A 25,702-nucleotide genomic window follows, 5' to 3' on the forward strand; every position below is an offset into this window, starting at 1 on the left:
TTTTGTATAACAAGTGAACCCAGGGACATGTGGAAAGTGCAGAAGAAGTTTGCAGCTATGATCTTGATGAATGGTTGAGTAAACATCAGGACAAAATGCCCTATTTCTATTTCTACTCCTTATGCTCTTGTTTGTTTAGTAACAGTGTTCAGAGTTATCAGAGGTTACAATATGTATATAGAAGGAAATTAAATTTAAATAGAAGGGTTGATAGGTTATTGGTTGAGCAGACTTTGGGACCAAATGGCATTTAGGTGACCTATCCTGTTGACGAGTCCCAGTGTCAGTGGTCTATGCAGGCAGGCATCATGAGGGCCAGTGAAACCTCAGGCTAATGAGTCCAAGGATTGGAAGTCCATGAGAGTCCAAAGTTTGAGATCAAAGTCCTATGACTGGTGAGTCCTGGGGTCAATACCCAGAGGCGGGTGAAGTTTGGAGGTTGAAGCCGGTGGTCAAAATCCTTAGGTTATGGTGATCGTTAATGCAAACGATACATTACATGTACACGTAATAACTAAATAAATCTGAGTCTGAATTAGCCACTGTATATTGCCTCTAGATAAGGGAGGGGGGAGTTGGTGGTAATGTAGGGGGAATAGGTTTCAGAGAAAATTAGTGGAGAGATGTGATTGCTGTCCAAGACAGCAAAGATTCAGCGACCAAATGTCCTCCTGCTATGTGGTAAGGAAACACAGAAATTATTTCTACCGGTGGGACAATATCTAAATTATAAAGAATTAGAGGAAGATGGAGGAGAAGTTTCCTCACACACGAAGGGTTGTGAGGGACTGGAAAGTAACAACCTGAAAGTGTGGTAACACGAAGTTCCAAATGAGCCTCTAAACAAAAATTGTAGTTAAAGAGGACTAATTATGAGAAGGATGGTTAGAAGCAGGTTTTTTTTGGAAAAAAGATTAAGTTTATTTATCATATGTACATTGAAATGTACAGTGAAATGCACTGTTTGCGTCAACAGCTAACTCAGTCCACGAATGCATTGGAGCAGCCCGCAAGTGTTGCCATGCTCTCAGCTACACCTATCACCTATTCTCCTTCCCAACCAGTAGGGTGCAGAAGTAGATGTACTGGTGAACTTCCTTGGCCATGGCATCTACTACGTGGTTGGAGATAGGAGGAACTTTGTGGTCCCTCCCTCAATGAAGAGAAGTGTCTTTCTTATTCATAAGTGCCTTGTGATCCTAAAATTACTATTTCATCTATCCAAACAGAATTAACCACCATATTTTTTTTTCGTTTGGAGAAGGAAGTCGGAGGATCAGAATGGGAGTGCGGCGGGAGCCATCTTGAATTTTTCTTATTCTCATCGGAGTCGAGAGAGGCGGGACTTTGCAGGCGTGTGACGGCGGGCAGTGAAGCGGGGACAATTTTAAAAAGACACAGCCTTATACAGCGGGCAGCGTCATTTGTGGGCAGCAGAGTAAGCCGAGAGCAGAGTGAAGGCTTAAGGCCTTGGGCTCAATGTGCTCAGGCAGAAGCGGGCAAGGCAAGGTAGGTTTAGGTTTCAGTTTTTCCTGTTATTTGAGGAAAGGGGAAGCATGAGTGTGTGGGCACCTTGTTGTTCTCGGTTTCGGATGTGGGAGGTCCTGGAGTCTCCTAGCCTCCCAGAAGTCCACATCTGCGTCAGATACTAGAGAGTAACCCAGTGGCTGTACCCCTTGACAATAAGTACTCCTGTTTGAGTACTGTTGGGGGGGACAGCCTACCTGGAGGAAGCAACAGAGGCCGTGCCTCCGGCACAGAGTCCGGCCCTGTGGCTCAGAAGGGTAGGGAAAGGAAGAGGAAGGCAGTAGTAATAGGGGACTCGATAGTTAGAGGGTCAGATAGGCGATTCTGTGGACGCGATCAGGAGACCCGGATGATAGTTTGCCTCCCTGGTGCCAGGGTTCGGGATTTTTCTGATTGCATCCAAGATATCCTGAAGTGGGAGGGTGAGGAGCCAGAGGTCGTGGTACATATAGGTACCAATGACATAGGTAGGAAAAGGGAAGAGGTTCTGAAAGGAGAATATAGGGAGTTAGGAAGGCAGTTGAGAAGAAGGACCACAAAGGTAGTAATCTCAGGATTACTGCCTGTGCCACGCGACAGTGAGAGTAGGAATAGAATGAGGTGGAGGATAAATGCGTGTCTGACGGATTGGAGCAGGGGGCAGGGATTCAATTTTTTGGATCATTGGGACCTCTTTTGGGGCAGGTGTGACCTGTACAAAAAGGACAGGTTACACTTGAATCCTAGGGGGACCAATATCCTGGTGGGGAGATTTGCTAAGGCTACTGGGGAGACTTTAAACCAGAATGGTTGGGGAGTGGGAATCAATTTGAAGAGACTAGGGGAGAAGAGGTTAGTTCACAAATAGAGAAAGCTAGCAGACAGTGTGTGAGGGAGGATAGGCAGGTGATAGAGAAGGGGAGCGCTCAGACCGAAGATGTATGCGAGAAGGAAGAAAAAGATAATAAAGTTGATCGCATCGTTAGGGAAAAACAGAGAGGAAGAGGAGGAGAGTTTCTTAAATGCATCTATTTTAATGTTAGAAGCATTGTAGAAAGGAGGATGAGCTTAGAGCATGGATTGATACCTGGAAATATGATGTTGTAGCTATTAGTGAAAGATGGTTGCAGGAGGAGTGTGATTGGCAACTAAATATTCCTGGATTTCGTTGCTTCAGGTGTGATAGAATAGGAGGGGCAAGAGGAGGAGGTGTGGCATTGCTTGTCCGAGAAAATATTACAGCGCTGCTTTGGCAGGATAGGTTAGAGGGCTCATCTAGGGAGACTATCTGGGTGGAATTGAGGAATGGGAAAGGTGTAGTAACACTTATAGGGGTGTATTATAGACCACCTAATGGGGAGCGAGAATTGGAGGAGCAAATTTGTAAGGAGATAGCAGATATTTGTAGTAAGCACAAGGTTGTGATTGTGGGAGATTTTAATTTTCCACACATAGACTGGGAAGCCCATTCTGTAAAAGGGCTGGATGGTTTGGAGTTTGGAAAATATGTGCAGGATAATTTTTTGCAGCAATACATAGAGGTACCGACTAGAGAAGGGGCAGTGTTGGATCTCCTGTTAGGGACTGAGATAGGTCAGGTGACGGACGTATGTGTTGGGGAGCACTTAGGGTCCAGTGATCACAATGCCATTAGTTTCAATATAATTATGGAGAAGGATAGGACTGGACCCAGGGTTGAGATTCTTGATTGGAGAAAGGCTGACTTTGAGGAGATGCAAAAAAACTTAGAAGGAGTGGATTGGGACAATTTGTTTTATGGGAAGGATGTAATAGAGAAATGGAGGTCATTTAAAGGTGAAATTTTGAAGGTACAGAATCTTTATATTCCTGTAAGGTTGAAAGGAAAGGTTAAAAGTTTGAGAGCACCATGGTTTTCAAGGGATATTGGAAACTTGGTTCGGAAAAAGAGGAAGATCTATAATAAATATAGGCAGCATGGAGTAAGTGAGGTGCTCAAGGAATATAAAGAATGTAAAAAGAATCTTAAGAAAGAAATTAGAAAAGCTAAAAGATATGAGGTTGCTTTGGCAAGTAAGGTGAAAATAAATCTGAAGGGTTTCTACAGTTATATTAATAGCATAAGGATAGTGAGGGATAAAATTGGTCCCTTACAGAATCAGAGTGGACAGCTATGTGTGGAGCCGAAAGAGATGGGGGAGATTTTGAACAATTTCTTTTCTTCGGTATTCACTAAGGAGAAGGATATTGAATTGTGTAAGGTAAGGGAAACAAGTAGGGAAGTTATAGAAACGATGACAATTAAAGAGGAGGAAGTACTGGCACTTTTAAGGAATATAAAAGTGGATAAATCTCTGGATCCTGTCAGGATATTCCCTAGGACCTTAAGGGAAGTTGGTGTAGAAATAGCAGGGGCTCTGACAGAAATATTTCAAATGTCATTAGAAACGGGGATGGTGCCAGAGGATTGGCGTATTGCTCATGTGGTTCCATTGTTTAAAAAGGGTTCTAAGAGTAAACCTAGCAATTATAGGCCTGTCAGTTTGACATCAGTGGTGGGTAAATTAATGGAGAGTATTCTTAGAGATGGTATATATAATTATCTGGATAGACAGGGTCTGATTAGGAACAGTCAAGATGGACTTGTGCGTGGAAGGTATTGTTTGACAAATCTTATTGAATTTTTTGAAGAGGTTATGAGGAAAGTTGACGAGGGTAAAGCAGTGGACGTTGTCTATATGGACTTCAGTAAGGCCTCTGACAAGGTTCCGCACAGAAGGTTAGTTAGGAAGGTTCAATTGTTAGGTATTAATATTGAAGTAGTAAAATGGATTCAACAGTGGCTGGATGGGAGATGCCAGAGAGTAGTGGTGGATAACTGTTTGTCAGGTTGGAGGCCGGTGACTAGTGGTGTGCCTTAGGGATCTGTATTGGGTCCAATGTTGTTTGTCATATACATTAATGATCTGGATGATGGGGTGGTAAATTGGATTAGTAAGTATGCAGATGATACTAAGGTAGGTGGCGTTGTGGATAATGAAGTAGGTTTTCAAAGCTTGCAGAGAGATTTAGGCCAGTTAGAAGAGTGGGCTGAACAATGGCAGATGGAGTTGAATGCTGATAAGTGTGAGGTGCTACATTTTGGTAGGAATAATCCAAATAGGACATACATTGTAAATGGTAGGGCATTGAAGAATGCAGTAGAACAGAGTGATCTAGGAATAATGGTGCATAGTTCCCTGAAGGTGGAATCTCGTGTGGATAGGGTGGTGAAGAAAGCTTTTGGTATGCTGGCCTTTATAAATCAGAGCATTAAGTATAGGAGTTGGGATGTAATGTTAAAATTGTACAAGGCATTGGTAAGGCTGAATTTGGAATATTGTGTACAGTTCTGGTCACCGAATTATAGGAAATATATCAACAAAATAGAGAGAGTACAGAGAAGACTTACTAGAATGTTACTTGGGTTTCAGCACCTAAGTTACAGGGAAAGGTTGAACAAGTTAGGTCTTTATTCTTTGGAGTGTAGAAGGTTGAGGGGGGACTTGATAGAGGTATTTAAAATTATGAGGGGGAGAGATAGAGTTGACGTGGATAGGCTTTTTCCACTGAGAGTAGGGGAGATTCAAACAAGAGGACATGATTTGAGAGTTAGGGGGCAAAAGTTTAAAGGTAACATGAGGGGGAATTTCTTTACTCAGACAGTGGTAGCTGTGTGGAATGAGCTTCCAGTAGAAGTGGTAGAGGCAGGTTCGGTATTGTCATTTAAAGTAAAATTGGATAGGTATATGGACAGGAAAGGAATGGAGGGTTATGGGCTGAGTGCAGGTCGGAGGGACTAGGTGAGTGTGAGCATCGGCATGGACTAGAAGGGCCGAGATGGCCTGTTTCCATGCAGTAATTGTTATATGGTTATATATTACAGTTATGATGCTAATTCAGCCTCAGGTTATGAAGTTGTTGACAACACAATGAAATAATCTAGATCCATCTCCATTAACAAACTAAATAGACAAAACTGCCTGCTGAAAGGAGAAGGGGAGAGGGAAGGAGCGAGAAAGAAGGGAAATGGAGGGACAAGACGGAGAGGGGTGGGCAAGACAAAGGGAGACTGTTGGGAGTGATAGAGGGGGAAACGGTGGGGGTGGGGAGACAGAGAGAGGGATGAGGGATAGGGAGAGGGATGAAGAAAGAAGGAGGGGAGGAAAGTAGGGGAGAGGGAGAAAGGTAGGGGTAGAGGGAGGGGGAAGGGAGGGGGAGGAGGGAGGGGAAGAGTTGGACGGGAGGATTAGAAGGGGAGAGAGGGGAAGGAGGAGGGAGTGGGAGTGGAGGGGGAGAGGGATTGAGAGAGGGGGAGAGACAGGGAGAGGAAGGGAGATGGACTGTGACAGGTCCAATTAGACTGTTGAAAAGGAATTATTTTCCACATATCTATAAAACTTTAATTACAATGTTAATTAAAAATAAATTAACAGCAACAATGTCATCAACATGCAAAAGATTGTGTATACAAAGACAATACTATGAGAGAGCAAAACATTCCATAACCTTCATGTTTCCTATTTCCGTATCTCTGTGTTTTATCAATACAAGCATGAAAAAACCTTTCCCTGGTTACCTACTATAATACCAAACCATTGTCACGCAACCAACAACTCATAATGGCTCTGAGGAAAACATATAAACAGAAATATAGATAAATGCCTCTTTTACAGTAATCATTCTAATCCAAAAATAACAAACCAAATATTAAAAAGCTTGTTCTTTGTACCTAAATATTGCTTGTTATGCATCTTAATTGTAGTCAGGACTAATGTTCCAATAACAACAGACAATGTGATTGCTGTCTTTTACAGAGCAGACATTTCACTACATTCTTACTGATCTGACTGATCTATATATATCTTTTGTTACTGTGACATTCTGATTATGAGCCAGAGCTATTTTTAACAGCGGAAGAACATGTGAATAGCAATTGTTCTCAGCTTTTTTCAGCATCTGCTGATCTTAATGGAATTCGGGGGAAGAGTTATGAATTACAGGCTGGCTTGTACTACACTACAGTTGGCAAGTGCTGGATGGGCAGTATAAATGTAGGGAAACCCTTCTGAGGAAAAGATATTTTAGGTGCAGGAGACAATGCTCATTTCAAATGCTGCCAATAATCGGCAACCTCGTTAGATTATTTGCACAAGGACAAAGGAAATCAATCAGGAATTATCCTTCACCAATGAACATAAGAGTGTTCGGGTAATCTGCCTTGAATCATTTTGCTGAGTCAGAGAGGGGCTTGCGTTTGTCATGATGGCTCTCATACCCCTAAGTTGGCTCAGAGCCCTTTGCAGGTACTTAATTGCTTTTGAACAGTGGTCACTGGTAATTGCACAGGAAAATGGCAGTCATTCTGTGCACAGCAAGATCCAAATGTAAAGGAATATGGAAAGCATAGACGGACAAGGGAATGGGGAAACCCTTCTCTTCTTAAACTACGAGCTTAGGATCTTTCACATCCATCTGAAGTTCCTCTCAAATTCGCACATTTCACTTTTGAAGCATCAACTCAGCACTGCAGAAGCGAAGCATGTCCAAGCAGGTCTGAAGCCCAGATGAAAGTGAACCAGGGCATGCTTCCATATTTAGCATGAACCCTACCACTTGTCCATGGTATCTTGCCCTTCTCGGCTTCTTGCCTCATGGGCACATCCCAGGAACCGAACAACCAAGCAGCCTTGAAAGGCTGCACTCCCCAGGCTACCAACAGTTGGGACACAGTAATCAGCACTTTATAGCTTTATCTACCAAGGTGACTGAAACAGAAATGCCAGAGAACATGCAACAAAATATTAGTTTACTTACTGCTGGCAATATTAGCTGCAAAAAAATTCTCCGAGGAACCTGACACCTCGCTGGTAATGCTGACCTGACTGCTTCTGCGGATTTCTCGTTGCAATTGTGTCAGTAGTGTGTTAGGGGACATGGGTGCATTAGAACTTTCCAGAAAGAGAGACTGGTGGCTTGGTATGACATCAGCTGTGGGCACAAAACGATGCAGGTAAAAAGCAATGAAAACTTCAAGGATAAGACAGCTTTCCTCTAAAGAATTAAAGACAGAATTTTCATAAGGCTATAAGTTAATGCTTCTGATGTCAAATTATGCTGATAACTTTCACAACTCCAAACCAGTCTTCTATCAATTAGTTTAATCTGCTTGGATTATACAGTTCGTTTTAGTGAGATACAATACCAGTATACATTGCTTTAGGTCACCTCCCTACAGAAAGGACTGAAACAAGGGTTTTTAGGGCTTATAAAGATAAAACATATTTCCATCCTTCAGTCATTTTATTTTCCTTAGTGATACAGTGCAGAGTAGGTCTTTCACACTCCAGCAACCCCACAACACTGACCAACATCAACCCGGTCACAGGACAATTTACAGAGACCAATTAGCCTACCCAGTCCATCTTTGGACTTGTGGGGGACAAACTGGAGCACACAGGGAAAACCCACGCATTCCACAGGGCGGGTGTACAAAGACTCATTATAGAATGGCATCAGAATTGAACTCTAAACTCCAGAACAATCCGAACTGTAATATTGGCACACGAGCCTCTAGGCTCCTGTGCAGTTAAACATTGCAGAAGAACCACCAATGCCAGCAGAGAAAACAATAACTATGTGTATAAACTCAGTCTTTTTATTTACATTAATCATAGAGAATACTTCATATGTATCATTATGAAGAACACTGGAGACAGTTTCCTCAATGTCATGTTGGCACCAGAATGTGTGACAACACATGCATTATTTAACGATAACGCGGAGGCCCTTCTGTCCTCTTGAACCATGCCCCTGACCTCATCACAGAACAATTTACAATGACCAATTAATCCACCTGGTATATATTTGGACTATGGGAGGAAACCGAAGGATCTGGAGAAACACCTATGCATTCCACGGGGAGGACGTACAGAGACTCCTTACAGAATGACACCGGAATTGAACTCCGACCTCTGGAACACTCTGAGCTGTAATTGCGTCATGTTAACCACTAGGCTACTGTGTTGGCCAGCGCATCCTTGGATGTGTTGGTTGTTAGCGCAAACAACACATTGCATTGTATGTTTCTGAATCTGAATCTGCCTACATCATTTTGCTGAAAAACATAGAATGATAACCAGTTTTGCAGAAGGGAGAGAATTCTTAATGAATAAAATGTTCTAATGTATGTGACTTTTAATTGCAGGGAATAATCAATTTCTTTGAACTTCATAATGATTACTACCCACAGAAGTAATGCTTAGGGAAAAGTAAGCCCCCTTTTATTTTGAGTATGTTTGAGGAACCTTGTTGAATTTGTTGATATGCATCATGCAAAGTGCTTTGAGAACATCCCAGATGAGATGAGAAAGGTGCCACCTTATATCTAGTAATTTCTTGTATGTTTTATAAATAATACAATTAGGGTAAGAATCTTAAAGGTTGGAATTTTAACTAAATCATGTTTACGTCTACAGGTGCTCATTGGTAGCAACCAGCAGGCGAGGCCCTGGAGAACAGGAGATTTTGTTCTGGAGTCCTGGAATCTTTTTAATAGATGAAGCTCCTCTCAGTACTCACTCAGTGAGCCAAGACAATGTGAAGAAACCCATTATTTTGGTAAAAACAAGGCAGTGGAGGACCTAGAATTCCATTGAGTCTGCATGCTGGCTTTGGAGTGGAAGGACCAACTAGATACCCTCCCCACCCAATTTTTAGACTCAGAATATAGCCACAGTAATATCCTGCAGCCCTATCAGTTACATGTTTCACAGATACCCTAACAGAGCAATGATGTTCCCCTTTTGAAAGCCATTGGCTGATCTCACACTCGTCTTGACTTGCACTAGCACAGATTTCCCTGGTTTGTGAGAACTCCGACTGAGCAGAAGTAGGAAATGCCTATTGGTACTGGCCAGATCCATGTGTAAGTTATGATCTTTGATGGGGACCTACACCAGCTAAGAAAGTATGCAAAAATATCATCTGATTTACTTTACGATGGGATATGATCATTAACCCTTTTAGTGATCTGACAAGACTGGGGAACAGAATGATACACTTATGGAACAGCAAAGATGAAGGATCTTGAATCAAAACATCAACTGTCCATTTACCTCCACAAATATGGTGTCACAACCACGGATTCGGCACTGCAGCAGATACTGCGATTGCACCCATGAGTATGTGCATGTCAGCTAATAATTATTTCATTGTGATAGCATTTAACTCCATACTTTCTGACATAGTGCTTGTCGAGACTTGAACCTAGCACAGCAACCCTTCGCTGCCTGCTTGCATTCAGCCTTGCCTGATAAATTGGACTGTCGAGTCAGTTGACTCTGAAGACCTGCGGCATTCGTTTTATATTTTGTTATTCCTTTCAGCCACAGTGTAGGCTTTGTTTTCCATTTGAGAGTTTTAGTTAATGGCCCTGTTTGTCCTGGCACTTATTGTCTTCTTTTCCCTCTAACTCTGTTCGCATTGAAGTCTGTAAACTATCAACCCGCTTCAGTGCCTCTCGCCATATCCGAACCCAATGACATACGGTTAGACCTGCTGAGTTCCTCCAGAGTACATGCTTTATTTTGTTCTCCAAAATGCAAACATACAACATAAATTTTCTGTTATCTAGTATTGGGCCTAAAGGGTACTACATAGTAATTCAATACGTATTTCATTACAAACATTTATCATCTCACTAGCCAATTATTTCCATTACTTATGTCAACAAATACCATTAAAAACATCTGTCAGGTTATCTTTGGGATCCCGATATTTATTGCCCTTCCCTTGTCTGTTAACTCACTGAACTTAACTTAACCTGGATTGTGTGACCTGCAATTACTCCCCATGTTGTTGAGCTGAGATTGTTTGAAGTCAGCCCCAGCAATTCACCATGTCAACAGTGAAGAAAACAGATTCACTGTAAGACAAGCAGTCCTCTCTCCTGGGCTGCATAAAACCTCACAGCTGATCGAGCATTAATTACGCAAGGGCTAGAATATAAGAACGCAATGCTGAGGCTTTAGAAAACATTGGTCAGAGTGCATCTGGAGTATTGTGAGCAATTTTAGGTTCTTTATCGAACATAGGATGTGCTGGCATTGAAGAGGGTCCAGAGAAGATTCACAAGAATGATCGTGGGAATGAAAGGGTTAACATGCGAGGAGTGTTTCTTAGCTTTGCATCTGTACTCAGTGGAGTTGAGAAGAATGAGGAGGAATTTCATTGAAACTTACCACATAAAAGCGTGAATGTGGAAAGGATGTTTCCGAAAATGGGAGAGTCTAGGGCCAGAGGGTACAGCCTCAGAATAGAAGGATGTCCCTTTAGAACAGGGATGAGGGGGAATTTCTTGAGCCAGAGGGTGGCGAATCTGTGGAATTCGTTGTCACAGATGGCTGTGAAGGCCAAGTCATTGGGTATATTTAAAGCAGTGGCTGATAGTTTGATTAGTAAGGGAATCAAAGGTTACGGGGAGAAGGCAGGAGAATGGAGTTAAGAGGAATATTAAATCAGTCATGATGGAATGGCGGAGCAGACCTGGGTGGGCCGAATGGCCGAGTTCTGCTCTTATGTCTTATGGATAATTTTTAGAGGAAATCAAAAGTAGGTGATAGGATGCAGGAGTCCAATGGCAAAACATTTAAAATCAAAAACAATTCAGCTACATCAAGGGACTTCTCTTCATCAAAAAAAAACACCAAAACTACTGGAAGCAAATCAGGCAGTAACTTTAGAAAACCTACTCTCTCTGAATTAGCCCTTAGATTCCTAACAAAGGGAAAGATAAATTCAGAGTAAGCAACATATCTCACAGGGAAAAATCACCAAGTAATATTTAACAATATAAGGATTAAAGTTGTTTGACGAAATAGCTCACCTTGAATGTTACTAGACATGAATACCAAACAACCCAGGACAAATATATTGTAAAGGATGAAAACAGCATAATGAATTGTCTTTGAAAGGTTACGTAATTCACCTTTCAGAGGCTGGAAGCACATTCACCAAGATTTCAGCAATTTTTTTTTGATTCATAACGTTGTTGTCTAATAAATAAAGCAAGTCTTTCTGTTTCAAAATCAGACTGAAAACAAGATTGCGAAGAATATTTGAAAAACGTTCCATTAGTAAATGACTCAAAGAAAATCAAAGTAATTTCAAGGGAATCCAGAAAATGCAGAACCAGGATACGAGATAGACAAACAAGAGATGGTCATTTGGTATGCCAGGTCAGACCTGTCATTCAGAACTCTTGTGGCTAAACAAGGATCAAGGATCAATTTTATTTGCTATATACATTTATATCTACTAAGAATTTGCAGTGGTGTTTTGGTGTGATATGCAACAAAAGCAACATTCAACAGTTATAAGAACTAAAGAATTATAGAAAAATTAAGTTAGAAGAATGGATAAGGAATAAAATGTTCATAACTAAATACCAACATGTATTTACAATGTAAACAGCTTTTTCAAATGTGGTTTTAAAGGGTTTATAGTGCAATGAAATGACAGAGTGATAGATGGAGGGGGTGGGAATGGCTAGCTAGAATGGTTGATCAGATTAATTGCCTGGGAAACATTTCATACCATATACCACCTCACAGCAATGTCCAATTACACACATTGAATGTAATAACCATCCTAATCAAATGCAACAATCAATAAACAAATTAAGGTATAAATAAGTAACAGACAAAAGCTAACTAATGAGCATAGGGAAGGCAAGGAGCAACAGGGAATGTTGAACTGGTCAGGTAGTCAACAGGGAGAGGGACAATTCATGGTTGGGCCAGTGATGGAGTGGGTCTTAATGCAAACATTATCCCATGAGACTATTCTTACAATAGCAAGCTTATGAATGGCTCATATTCGGGCAGCTGTAATTTTAGTGACCATGGTGATGGGGGGTGGGAGGTGGTTGTGGGAATAACTTACAAACCCACCACAGCCCTCATCTTTTCCTCTTTCAGTCCTGATGCATCGACCCAAAACGCTAACTGGACTCTTTTCCATAGATGCTGCCTGCTTGCTGAGTTCCTCCAGTATTTTGTGCGTGTTGCTCAAATGGCTCCGCTTGTGGTTTCTGCTCATCAGGTCATTTGGTTTATCTCTCTGAGTCTGCAAAATTTTTGCTTGAGCGAAGTTTAGATGGTGATGGCTTCCGAGCAAATTTTTGTTAAGAGCATTCCAGAGCTGAAACATAAATGTGAAATATTGCAGGCGGAGCCAGCTTGCATCTGCACTCCAAATGGAGACAATGAAAAGCTCCATGGCCTCCTGTGCTGTGATTTTCTTTTCAGGTTGGAAACTATTGCCAAATTATAAGCAACAGTCAAGAGAGGCCTGGGAGAGCAAGCAAAAATGGCCTTAACTCCTTAAATCTCTGTGAGCTGCCATTGCTTCATGAAATGGAATTGCGATTTAGCCTTCTCAGGATCAAAGTTATTTAGTGTCAAGTAAGGAGATTATGTCAAAGAACATAGAGCGGTACAACACAGTAGAGGCTTTTCGGCCCATGACATTGTGCCAACCTTTTAACCTGCTCCAAGATCAATCTAACCCTTCCCTCACACATAGCTCTCCATTTTGCTTTCATCCATGTGCCTATCTGAGATACTTTTAACTGTCCTAATGTACCTGCTTCTACCACCACCCCCAGCATGTGTTCCATTCACTTACAACTCTGAGTAAAAGAAAACCTAGTTCAGACATCACCCCTATACTTCCCTCCTTACTTACTTTCTGCCCATTACGCCGCTATCATTTAGGACAGAAATCAAAGTCCTCCATGTCTGGCAGTGTTCAGAGCTTCCTTCATCGTGTTAATAGCTTTCTCTCGGTTTTCACTACTGTCAGTCATGCAAATCCAGATGGCGACTCGGGAATACTGTCACGCTCAGATGTAGGATTCTTCATTGCTGTTCCTGTAACAATTTTGTTTTACCAGTCAGGGTTGTTAGCCCAGAGATGGACCCCGAACCTGGAGGACCAGTGGACCACTGGTCTGTCCTCTACCCATTGACCTGTTTGGCATGGGTGACCATGCAAAGAGACAAAGCATAAAGCCCTGACTCCAACCAACATAGCTCTCTAGGTAATTGAGGCAAGCAAGCCTGCAAACCATGACAAGGTTGTGGTTCATTTGGAGGATAATTTCCTCCACCACCTTAAAACTATGCCTCCTCATATTAGCCATTGATGCCCTAGGGGGGGAAAAAGTCTGGGTGTCCACTCTATCTATGCTTCCTATCATCTTATATACCTCTATCATCACCTCTCATCCTCCTCTCTTCCAAAGAGAAAAGCCCTAGCTCACTCCACCTCAGCTTATAACACATGCTCTGTAATCCAGGCAGCATCCTAGTAAATCTATTCTGTACCTTCTCTAAAGCTTCCACATCCTTTCTAAAATGAGGTGACCAGGTCTGAACACAATACTCCAATGTGGTCTAATCAGAGTTTTACAGAGCTGCAACATTACGAGGGCTGAGTGTCCTCATAATCTAATCATTACTCCATGGGTCTTGAACTCAGTCCCCTGACCATTGAAGGCCAACATACAATGCAGTTTATTAACCACCCTCCCAACTTGCATGGCAACATTGAGGGATCTATGCACATATACCCCAGGACCCCTCTGTTCCTTCAAACTGCTAAGAGTCCTGCATTCCAATATTCTGCCTTCAAGTAAGCTGAGCAGAAATCTCGTCACTTTATGAATTTTGGAATCCTCCACCATGGCAAATGATATACGCTACACTGATAGTCCCACAAACCATATCTGATGGCAACAACTGTGCTCACAACTTAACTCTGATTTTGCAACCAACAAATTATCATTGCGTATGTCAGACCGGGCTCTTGCTTGATTCACTGAGAAAGGGGTTGTGTCATTCACTCAGCACCCCTGAGGTGACCTTTTGAAATGCTGAACTAAATCTGAGTTTACTTCCAACTGTTTAGAGTAAGGATAATCCAATGGGCTAACTCAGGCCATTCTCACTCCCAGCACTTGGTCATAAGTCCCTTGTGGCTCATAGTGGGTAAATTAATAACCTACGCTTTTATTCAGCAGAGAACAATTTGAATACCAATATTCTTTTTTCAATAGATGATGCAAAAAATCGCAACTCCATTGGCAACTATTTTCCTCAAATTGTCGTATTGGAAGGTTCAAAAATAAAATCCGTACAGCATTAAATAAAATTTAAAATGTATCCTTTTCTTCTGTTTTTGGCATCCGCAGATCTACAGGATGGCATAGTAGCGCAAAGGCTAGCGCTACTCGTTATAGCACTGGCTATAAGGTAAGGGCTCAATTTCCACCACAATCTATAAGGTGTTTGCATGTTCTCCCCATGATGACGTGGGTTTTCTCCAGGTTCCCTAGTTTCCTCCCCCATTCTAAAGACGTTAGTGAATTATGGGCATGCTATGACACTTGCGAGCTGCCCTGCTCAGTCCTCGCTGATTTGGTTTGACACAAATGACGCTTTTCACCATATGTTTTGATGTATGTGACAAATAAGGCCAATCTTTAAAATAGGCTTTATCTTTAGATTTTTCCCATTTCACCATGCCAAATGTTTTAAAACTTGTACATTTAACAGTTAACAGCTTCTAGACTTACTCAAAGTTAGAACAATTGATAATTAGCTATTAATAACTTAGCACCAGGCAGCAGAACAACAGGCAAGTTCCAAGCTTACAAGTCTTTAAATGTCACACACAAAATGCTGGTGGAACACATGCTGGCCTGAAACGTCGACAGTGCTTCTCCTTATAGATGCTGCCTGGCCTGCTGTGTTCAACCAGCATTTTGTGTGTGTTGTTGTTTGAATTTCCAGCATCTGCAGATTTCCTCGTGTTAAGTCTTTAAATGTAGCTGGTCTGGGAACTATCACAAAGCAATTGAGTGAAGTAAGAGTGCTGTTTACTTTCAAATAGCAGATTCCATGCCAAATGTGGCAGCAGTAAATGTGTCAAAATGTTAAACAGTGCAGCACTAGTCCTATTAAATTACTTTGTTATAAAGTAAGTGTACGTTAATGAGCGACATGAGTTCAATTCCCACTGTTGCTTGTAGGGAGTTTGTACATTCTCCCTGTGACATCATGGGTTTCCTTTCGGTGTTCCTGTGCCCTCCCACATTCCAAAAGCGTACGGGTTAAAGGGTTAATTAGTTACATGGATGCAATTGGGCACAGCAGGCCCATCAGGCCAGTTATTACCATGCTGTATCTCTAAATAAATAAATATGAAAAGAATTCAAAATTCTTAGAGGGTAATGAGGTTACTAATTGGAGTTACACTCACAATGTATTTTCAAGCCTAAGTTTTCCAGTTCATGCTCTTGAATGACTACACTACAGCACATATAAATGAGTCTCTCTCTTAACACTGTAGTTTGTGGGGCCAGAGATTGCCATTTAATCAGATTTCCTTTTGAGCTTCATAATTCTAAAGTGATGATAGAGCACAGACAAAAAATGATGTTACAATGTCATGATATTTTGAGCTGCCAAGGAAAAGCATGATTGTAATAGAAAAAATGATTAATGTTAGCAACAAATTGGAAGGCAGGTGCAGTTCAATCTCTTCTCCTTCAATATAGAGAATTGAAAGATGTAAATCAACACCCAATTTGCAGGGGAAAAAAATCTTTGAATTCCTTCTGTCATGCTTTTCCATCACTTCACAGAGGATGATTCTTTAGATGGACGATGCTGAATTAAAAATGGTTACCTAGGAAACTGGCTCCATGTTCCACAAGATTTATAATGAATTCCTGTTTGAATTATCTTGCAAATGAGGTGAAAGATTGCAAAATCAATAAATAGAATCTCCAGGTGAAAAGCTTGAACACACGTTGGTGCTAAAATAAGCAAGATACCTTTGACTTGGTAAATTGATCTGCCTTTCAAAGGCTCTTTTTTGTGTCAAATGGTTGTAGATTGAATTGTCACTCTATGGACTTGAGAAGAAAAGCCTTGGCTGACATTCTTCTGCAGTTTTGATGAAGTGCTGCATGGTCAGCACCAGCAAATTTCAGATGAAATGTTTAAAAAAGCCCAGTTTGTGGATCAACAGTTTCCTGTGACGCAGGTTCTCCCCATGTCTGGCCCAGAGAAGTCAATTCTCAAAAACAGATCATCTGGTCATGATCTCACTGCTAAATTTTGCACAAACTCCAAGAGCATTTGTTGCCTGTAATGAGATGCTCCGACATTGTGAGGGATGCCATTGGAATGCACAATTTTCTTTTAAAATTGTGATCAATGTCTATGGATTGGCAGCTTTAAATCTTGTATGTAGTCAACCAAAAGAACTGGAAGAGAAAGAACGCAGAGGTTGCCTACCTTAGAAACAGACATCACATAGGTTTATCAAAACTGCATCCCTTTTGCTGGGAAGGAATACTTCTAGACTTCAGCTATTGTTGAGCTTTATTGTTATTTATGAAAAAGCGTTCTCTTCTTGTAGCTCTCATTTCCCAGATGAATAAATCTCACTATTAAATAATGTGCATAAAAAACTTCATTTATTCTGCTTGAACACTAACTTGAACTCAGCTTTAGCGGAGCACCCCGACTGGATTCCTGACCATTTCAGATTTGATTATTCATTTCTTGCTCCAGCTCTTCCCAGTGATTTGATATGGGCTTTGTGTATATTTATGCAGTGGATTTATGTCCTCTGGAAACCAGGAAACAACCAAAAAATCATGAGCTTCTCCAAATGGGCCAACCACTGATTCCAATTTCATTTTCAGTTGGTTGCACTCTTGTCTCTGACTGTTATGAGATTGAAACCCTGCCCTGAGTCTTTGCTACAAAAATTGGGAAAGGTCTCATTATGAAAGTTGCCAACTCCTAAACTGAGATGGTTGCAGAAGGTCCCATGGACCAGTTCACAAGGCGTAGTTATCCCTTTTGTGATTATTTAACAATATTGTATTGCTGTTTGCAAGAACTTGTGTATAAACTGACTGCCTTGTTTTTTGTATAAAGCAATGTCTAGGAGATTCTCAAAGCTTCCTTGAAGAAATGAAACATCCCGCTGACTTCTTAGGATCTCTGGTCAATGAACAGTCAGGTAGAGAAGGGGCATTCAAAATAGCATTGAGAAGGAGACACCATGCAAGAGGAACTCAGAGAAACCTTGGCTAGGAAGAAAATAATATGTACTACCACACAAACATGCATCATCAACCTCCTTTTACCCTATTTGTGGCTGAAACTCAGAGAAACTCTTACACCAACACTGGCTTAATTAGCTACCTTGGAACCCAGAAGCAAATCCTATTCAATCTCAAGGGATAGAAGAACAACAAGGACTAGAATTTATTGACTTAAAAGTGCTTTGGGACATTGTGAAAGGTAATATAAAAATCCAATTCTTTATTTTATGTATTTTCAACAAAGCAAAACACTTTTAAAACGTGATAAAGGAAACACTAAATTGATTATCCCTGGTGGGGCAAGTTGACATTTGGTCCAACAATATCCAAAATGTCAACTCCAGAAACACAGCATGATCTAAGTGTTTTCAATTACACTTATATTGACATTGGTGAGTAACTTCTAACTTAAGGTCACCTATACTATGGGCACAGACTGACTGATGTATTTCACATAGAGAGAAAAAAGTATTCCTATTATGCTTCCACAGAGAAATACACTATTCAAATCCAATATTGGAAGCTCTCACAAATCTATTCTTAACAAGCATACCAACATGTATCTTTGGCTACTTCCTTCTCTATTCAGCTTGCTAAAAATGTTACATTCATATTCAAAAGTTAATGCTGTATAAATCAACAAGACGTACAAAAAGGTCTTCTTTAATTAAGTTCAAAATTGTCATGCCTAGTTAGTTTTATGTGATTAATTTTGATTTTACAGTTATGTGATCTAATTTCAGTGTCTCTGGCAACTATGATGATAGGTTGAAGACTAAAAAAAAAACTGCAGATGCTCAAAATCTGAAATAAAAACAGAAAATGCCAGAAAAGTTATCAGGTCAGGGGGCGTTTGTGGGAGGAGAAGGAGTAGCACTTCAGATCCAAGTCAGATGTATATGTAGAGAGAAAAATGTATTCCTATAATACTTCCATCTGAAACTTTGTCTATTTCTCTTTCTGTGGATGCTATTTGACCCATGATGAATGTTTGTTCAGTCTTTTTTCACACTGCTCATTATGTACAAAATACACATAAGAGAAACCCGCAAACTTTAAGATAGATAACACTTTGAAGGGTTTGCTAATGATATTCCTTTCAACAATATGTTGCTGTTGTGAAATCAGTAAAGAAAACAATATGTCTTTTGACATTTTTGGTAAAATTTCAAATGAGAACATTGCCATACAATGTACTAAAGTAAATTTTAAACCAACGGCATTCAGCATTGAAACATCCTCAGACATGATCAGGGATATATGCCTCAAAATGCAGGTGATTCAGGATCAATCCTGACTCCAGTACTGTTTGTGTGGAGTTTGCAGGTTCTCCCTGTAACTGTGTGGGTTTCTTTTGGGTGCTCTGATTCCCTCCCTCATCCAATGGATGTGTAGATTGGTTGTTTAATTGCAAATTGACCCCAGTGAAAAGGTATTTGGTGGAATCTGAGAAGAATTGTCAGGAAACAATTCAGGAATAGAATTGCTCTGTGGGCTTATATAGACTCATTGGGCCAAATGGCCACTTCCTTTTTCATAGGAACATGTGGAAATGATAATCCATTATGAGTTAGGGGGATGGTATAAAGAATGAAAAGATATTTTACTGATAATGTAGTTGTTATTACGTGTAATGAACTGTCAATAGTAATAAGACTACACCTCATGGCTCCAATTCTCTGGCCCAGGCTCTGATACACACAGTGGACCCTGGGCCCCAATCATCCAATGTAATGACAGGTATCTCCACTCATACCCTGACTCACTGCTCCATCACCCACACTCTGTCCTTGAACCCTGATCATCCAGACAAGTGCTAAATTGAGGACCTATTCCACCCTTATACATGGATCTGCCATTTTCCCTCATCTGTTCCACACAGACACTGCTTAGTTTTAAAGTGACCACTGTATGGCGCACTGCTGTCGAAATGTATCACATGGCGGAGAAATATCAACCCCTGTGGATGTTATTCCACAGAACCTTTCCTCTTCCGGTACGCTTACTACATCTAACGTAGCAGCAACACAGGTATATGCATGGAAATGACATAGTTATGGCCATCATACATGCATCAAAGATTCATTTCCAACTTCCAAAATAACTAAGTAGCCCATTAACTTTTATATTGCCTGAAATTTGATGTTTGATTTTTATATCTTGTTCTGTGTAAAGCCTTGTGTTTGAAAAGTGCTATACAACTAAGCATGCCATGCCTTGCCTTAACTGGGTCAAAAGAGAGAAATGCAATTAATCCATCCGTGTACGTAGATACATGAAAAGACAGGAAAGAAATTCAAATACACTTCTGCATCCAGTTACTGCCAAAACAATTCTGAAAGCTGGGATGACTGTTTAACTGAATGAAACTTATAAATATTGTACATAATGATGATAGTGCAACTATAAGTCCAACAAACCTGGAATGATAACCACAGTAACCCACGCTTCATGATTACACTACTCACATTCCAACCTCACATTGCTACCCTCACTTCAAAGCAGTTCCAGGTATTTTATGCAGAAAATTACTTTATTTGAAGTGGAATATCATGGCAATGTTGGAGGTGAAATTAAAAATCGCCGTGCTTACATACTGATGATGGCATGTGCCCGGATTTTCCAGGGAAATGCTGATAGCTCTTGCACACCCATAAAGATAGAAGTCTCATATTGAATGGCAGCTGTTCACTAAGTAATTTATGACCTCACTTCAATATCCAGACTCATTGTGCAGTAAAGCACAAAAATGCAAAGGTGTGACAACTTCTCACTATTCTCCCGGTGGGATACCTGCTCCAAATCATTGGCCCTGGCAAAGGAAATGCGCATTCATTCATTTAAATGCAATGACTGTGAGGTATGTTTTAACTTTTTTAATTAAAACATGTTCATTTGAACATTTTAAAGGATACACAAGAGGCTGCAGATGTTGGATGCAGAGCAACAAGCAATTGGGTGGGTTGACCGGCATTTGTGTGAGGAAAGGAATTAACAAAATTTTGGGTTGAAACACTGAATTTTTTTAATATAAATGTCGAATAGTTTGAATAATTCTCTTTAATGCTCTAAATTCAGTCATATTCAAATTATCTTGACATACTTGACATTTGGCTAAACTGTGAGGTCATCACTGTTCTCAACATCTCCACAGGTCAGATTTACATGCTGCGAACCCTGTAAGGAGACAGATCCCTACATCAAGGTTGGAGACACTTTGGTCCAGCTCATTACTCTCAAGAATTCCGCACAAGTAAGACTTTTTCCAGAAGTAAGAGGAGAGAGAATGAATGGCAAGTGAGCCTCTGATTGCAACTTATATCAACATACAACAGTCTGCCCAGTTGCTTTGATTTGACATAAACAATGCATTTTACTGTATGCTTCAATATACGTGTGACAAATAAAGTTCATCTTTAAATCTTTAAGGCAAAGTAGCACGTGCCAGTTAATCCGGGTAGCAATTCTTTCCCTGTGTTATATGATACTTGATTTTAACTCCAGTCCTGAAAATGAAAGTCCATGGAAGCTAATTTAGAATGCTCAATGTCAGGTCACTACATCACACTTCCAGGATATTCAGCTGAGGACTAATTTCTTGTCCCCTGTACTATGAAAGCAAGGGTTATTTATGGGTTGAAAGAGGTTGAATAAAAGGATGAGAAAGCTAAACCTCAATTCCATTTCTAGTAGCAACAGCAGCTTGCAGAGATTTAAGTTTGAAAGAAAGGTTGAAAAAAAATCATCTTTCGTATCTAAATGCCATTAAATCTGGAAAAATACTCCTGTTGAAGCTTCACTAATTGGATAAGTATCATGGATCCACAGACCTTCACTGGTACTGCAAGATGCAAGGCAGATAAATAGGATGAGTGTGGATGGGTTTAAAGGTCAGCATGGACCTGGCGGGTAGAATAGAGCAGCACGGTAACATAGTGGTTAGCACAAAGCTTTACAGTACCAGCAACCCGGGTTCAATTCCCATCACTGCCTGTAAGGACTTTACATGTGACAACGTGGATTCCCCTGTGTTCCAGTTCCAAAGACACATCGTTTGGTAGGTTAATTGGTCATTATAAATTGTCCCAGGATTAAGCCAGGGGTAACTTGGGGGGTTGCTAGGCGGTGAGGCTCAAAGGGCCAGAAGGGCCTGTTCCGAACTGTATTTCAATAAATAAAATAAATTTTAAAAAATCACCTGCTTCTGTACTGTATCACTCTCCAACAATAAAATAACCACTGCTCCCACATACTAAAAACAGACTCAAAACCGAAAGGCATTCAGAACCTTCTCCATTTTATGTCATGAAAGCATTGCTTTATCTTAGCCTTTCGCCCTCAGGCTGCTCCAGACACTGTTGTTTCCCACAGGAAAGTCATTTTGCCTTGAGGAATTCAGCAAACATACCATATTACTGGAACAAAATCCATTGTTACATGAGAACAGGCAAAAAAAAACCTGCCAAACCCTTGCAGCGTCTTGTATGTACCACTAAAGTGTGGTCTCTGGAGACTGATTAAAGCTAACACTTGACAGGTGTGCTCAGGATTTCCACACATTTTAAATATATACAACCCAGAGACTAAAGTTAACTGAGTCTATTTAAACTGGCATTAAATCAGTTATGAGATTAACAAAATTTATATTTTTGGTTATTATAAATTGAAATACTATTCTGCATGCATGATGCTCCGTTCCAAAGTAAATAAATATATTGTTTTCATCAAACGTTGCCAGTTGTAAGCAGGACAGTAAGAAATATGTTCTGAATGGTCTTGTATATTGTCTTGGAGCCCAGAAACAGGCCCTTCAGCCCACCACATGTATACTGGCCATCAAGTAGATCCCTATACAAATGCCATTTCCCAGCATTTGGCCCTGGATGAGCACTTAATGATTTAAGTGCTTGTCCAGATGTTTCTTAATTATTGAGAGGGTACCTACCTCCCCCACTCACATAGGCAGCCTGTTCCAGATTGCAAGCGTCCTCTGGGTGGAAAAAAGAATCTTTATCAAATAACCTCTAAACCTCTTCCTCCTCATCCTAATCTTATGCCCTCTGTCCTTGCCCACCTCTTCTCTGTGCACCCTCCACAGCATACATAGAGGAACGTACCCAGGAGAGTGGAATTCCCATCGCCCAGCGGGTATCTCTGATATCTTGGAACAGAGACTGGAGGCAAGAGATGGAACCTTTTCTCCAACAGTGGCTCCAGGCGACAGGCAGAGGGATCAGCTGAATGGAAGAGGCTGTATACCTGGGTGCAAGCAGGCCGCAGCTGAGCCACTGGAAGAAGAAGGAGAGAGGCATGAAGAACAGAAGCATCTGAAGTTTAATCTTCAGTGTCCGTGAACCTGCAAAATGTTTACTGGCAGTCTGCATGTACACACACACTTGCACACTATGACATTCAAGAAGAAAGTAAGGTTAATGATTTTAATGGAGATAACACAGTCACAAATGATATTACAATTGAAAATAGAAAATAACATTGAAGGGAAGTAGATACAACAAATGAGAACAGTCTTATATATTAACATAAGCCCTTATCAGCAGTAACAGGTCAAATTCATCACTTCTCCCTCTCCACTCTCATCATCAGCAAATGAACTGATGATCAAGGGTGTGGATAATGAGAGATCGAAAGGACTTAGACAATAAAATTTTTTTTTTAAAGTATTCTTACTTTAAGCACATTTAAGTTCAAGATGTTAATAACAAACATTAGGATGACATAAAAGAAAATGCTTACCAGCCCTTACTGTTTCATTCATTCCAAATTCAGTCGCCTAGCTTTACATCAACCAGTTATAGCTACGAGGCAAGGGGTTCCCATCCTAGGGTCCTTGAACTCCTCAGTTAATTGTAGAGGTCCATAACATAAAAAAAATTTTGGGAACTCCTGCCCTAGGCTCAATGAAAAGCATTGTCGGGGAGCAGAAAGACAGATATACTGGCATTTTATATTTCCAAATATATATTTAATTCTTAAAAATATATTGTGCTATAATTGGGTCATGTCATTTTCAATCAATTGATTGATTTTCAAAGGGTCACCATCACTAATGTTTCTCTTCCAACCTCTGGGCCAGTGAGCAACACACACAAAATCCTGGAGGAACTCAGCAAATCATGTAGTCTCTGTGGTGAAGAATAAGCAGTGGACATTTTGGGCCAGAAGGGACAGAGGAAGGAGCCAGAATAAGGAGGTGAAAGGAGAGGAAGGAGTACAAGGTGGCAGGTGATGGGTGAGACCAAATGATAGGGCAGGGGATGAAGTAAGAAGCTGGGAAGTGATAGGTGAAAGAGGTAAAGGGGCTGAAAAAGAAGGTTTCTGATAGGATAAGACAGTAGTCTGTAGAGGAAAGGGAAAGAGGAGGAGCATCAGAAGGAGGTGATGGGCTGGTCTGGAGAATGGAAGGGGTGAGAGAGGAACTAGAATGGGGAGTGAAATAAGAGATAAGGGGAAGGAGGGGAGAAATTACCAGAAGTTAAAGAAATCAATATTAATGCCATCAGGTTAGAGGAATATGAGGTGTTGCTCCTCACTGTATCAGTGAATTGATTGGGAGATTGTTACACTGGGCATAGCCCCTCGGTGTTAGTGGTGGCGGGGCTCTAGACTGTGGTCCACACCAATAAAAACCATTGTGGCAAGCTTCAGTGCATCCCTCAGTATGTACTCCTACACTCAGGGACGTCCCAGCTGACAGTACTTGAAGACAGATACATTCTTGTACTGGAAAACCAATCAATTTTGGGAAGACTGATGAAGACCATAGCATTCCTTTCTGGACCTGCTTGGTAACCATTTAGTCCACAATCCATAATGTGCAGTGAGATTGTGATTCTGGCTCTGCATGAAGGATATGATGGGAGGGCCCCTCTTTTTCAGACAGCCAAGCAACATCATGGCACTTGTTTAAAGGTTCTGGTAATGAGACACTTCGCCAAATGACTTGACAATCTCTTCAGAAAACCATCCGATGGGATTCACTGATTCTTTCTCCCACTCAACCTTCAGAGCATTCTATGCCTGACTAATTTGTGAACTAAGATGTTTTTCTGCAGAAACTTTTCCAAAATGGGGATGGCATGATTCAACTGAATGGAATCTACCGCAGGAACAAGGCCAAGCCTATTTATTGTAGCAATAGGGAAACGTAGAACCTCAGTATGCAATAATACTTGATGTTTGTGTATAAAGGCTCTAAACATTGCTACACACAAAGGTGGACAATATCAGGAGGCTATATTGGATATATTTCTCAACTTGTCTTTTCAGACCTACGTTCAGACTTGTGCACCTCTGCATCAACTGCCACAAGTGGGACTTCCCGGTGGCAAAACATTTTAATTCCAATTCCCATTCACATTCCTACATGTTGGTCCATGGCCCCTCCTTGTGCCGTGATGAGGCCACCCTCAGGGTGGAGGAGCAACATCTGATATTCTGTCTGGGTGCCCTCCAACCTGGTGGCATGAATATCGATTTCTCCTTCTGCTGAATAAAATTTTCAACCTCCATCTATTCCCCACTCTAACCATTTACCTTCTTCTCACTTGCCTATTACTTCCTCGGGTCCCTGCCTCCTTCCCTTTCTTTTATTGCCCACTCTCACCTGCTATAAGATTCTTTCCTGTCCAACCCTCAACCTTTCCCACCCACCCTGCTTCATCTATCACCTTCCAGCCAGCTTCTTCTCCACCCCCCCCCCCCATTTAATTCAGGCATCTCCCTCCTTCTCTCTCATTCCTGAAGAAGGGTCTTAACCAAAAATGTTGACTGTTCACTCTTTTCCATAAATACTTTCTGCCCTGCTGAGTTACTCCAGTGTTTTGTGTGTGTTGCTTTGTATATCCACAATCTATTTTGGATCTCCTTATGAGGTAGAAGATGGCTCAGTTGACCTGCATAGCACAGAAGTGGCATATGGGCTACAATCATGCCATGTATAGCAACATCAAGAACACCTCAAACAAAATG

At 41.0% G+C, this 25,702-nt stretch overlaps 1 protein-coding gene across 10 annotated transcripts in view; it reads right to left on the bottom strand.

The window, feature by feature from the left end:
• The window catches only part of pitpnm3 (PITPNM family member 3), a 626,734-nt gene that overhangs the window by 69,822 nt on the left and 531,210 nt on the right, over window positions 1-25,702 (bottom strand). For all 10 annotated transcript variants that reach the window (XM_073053476.1, XM_073053473.1, XM_073053474.1 and 7 more), the window contains 2 exons: window positions 22,831-23,001; window positions 7,342-7,515 (listed from right to left, as the gene is read on the bottom strand). In XM_073053476.1, coding sequence (XP_072909577.1) covers window positions 7,342-7,515; window positions 22,831-23,001 — 345 coding nt within the window. The remainder of the gene's footprint in view (window positions 1-7,341; window positions 7,516-22,830; window positions 23,002-25,702) is intronic.

This window comes from Hemitrygon akajei, chromosome 8, assembly GCF_048418815.1.
Source record: "Hemitrygon akajei chromosome 8, sHemAka1.3, whole genome shotgun sequence".
NCBI classification, from domain to species: domain Eukaryota; kingdom Metazoa; phylum Chordata; class Chondrichthyes; order Myliobatiformes; family Dasyatidae; genus Hemitrygon; species Hemitrygon akajei.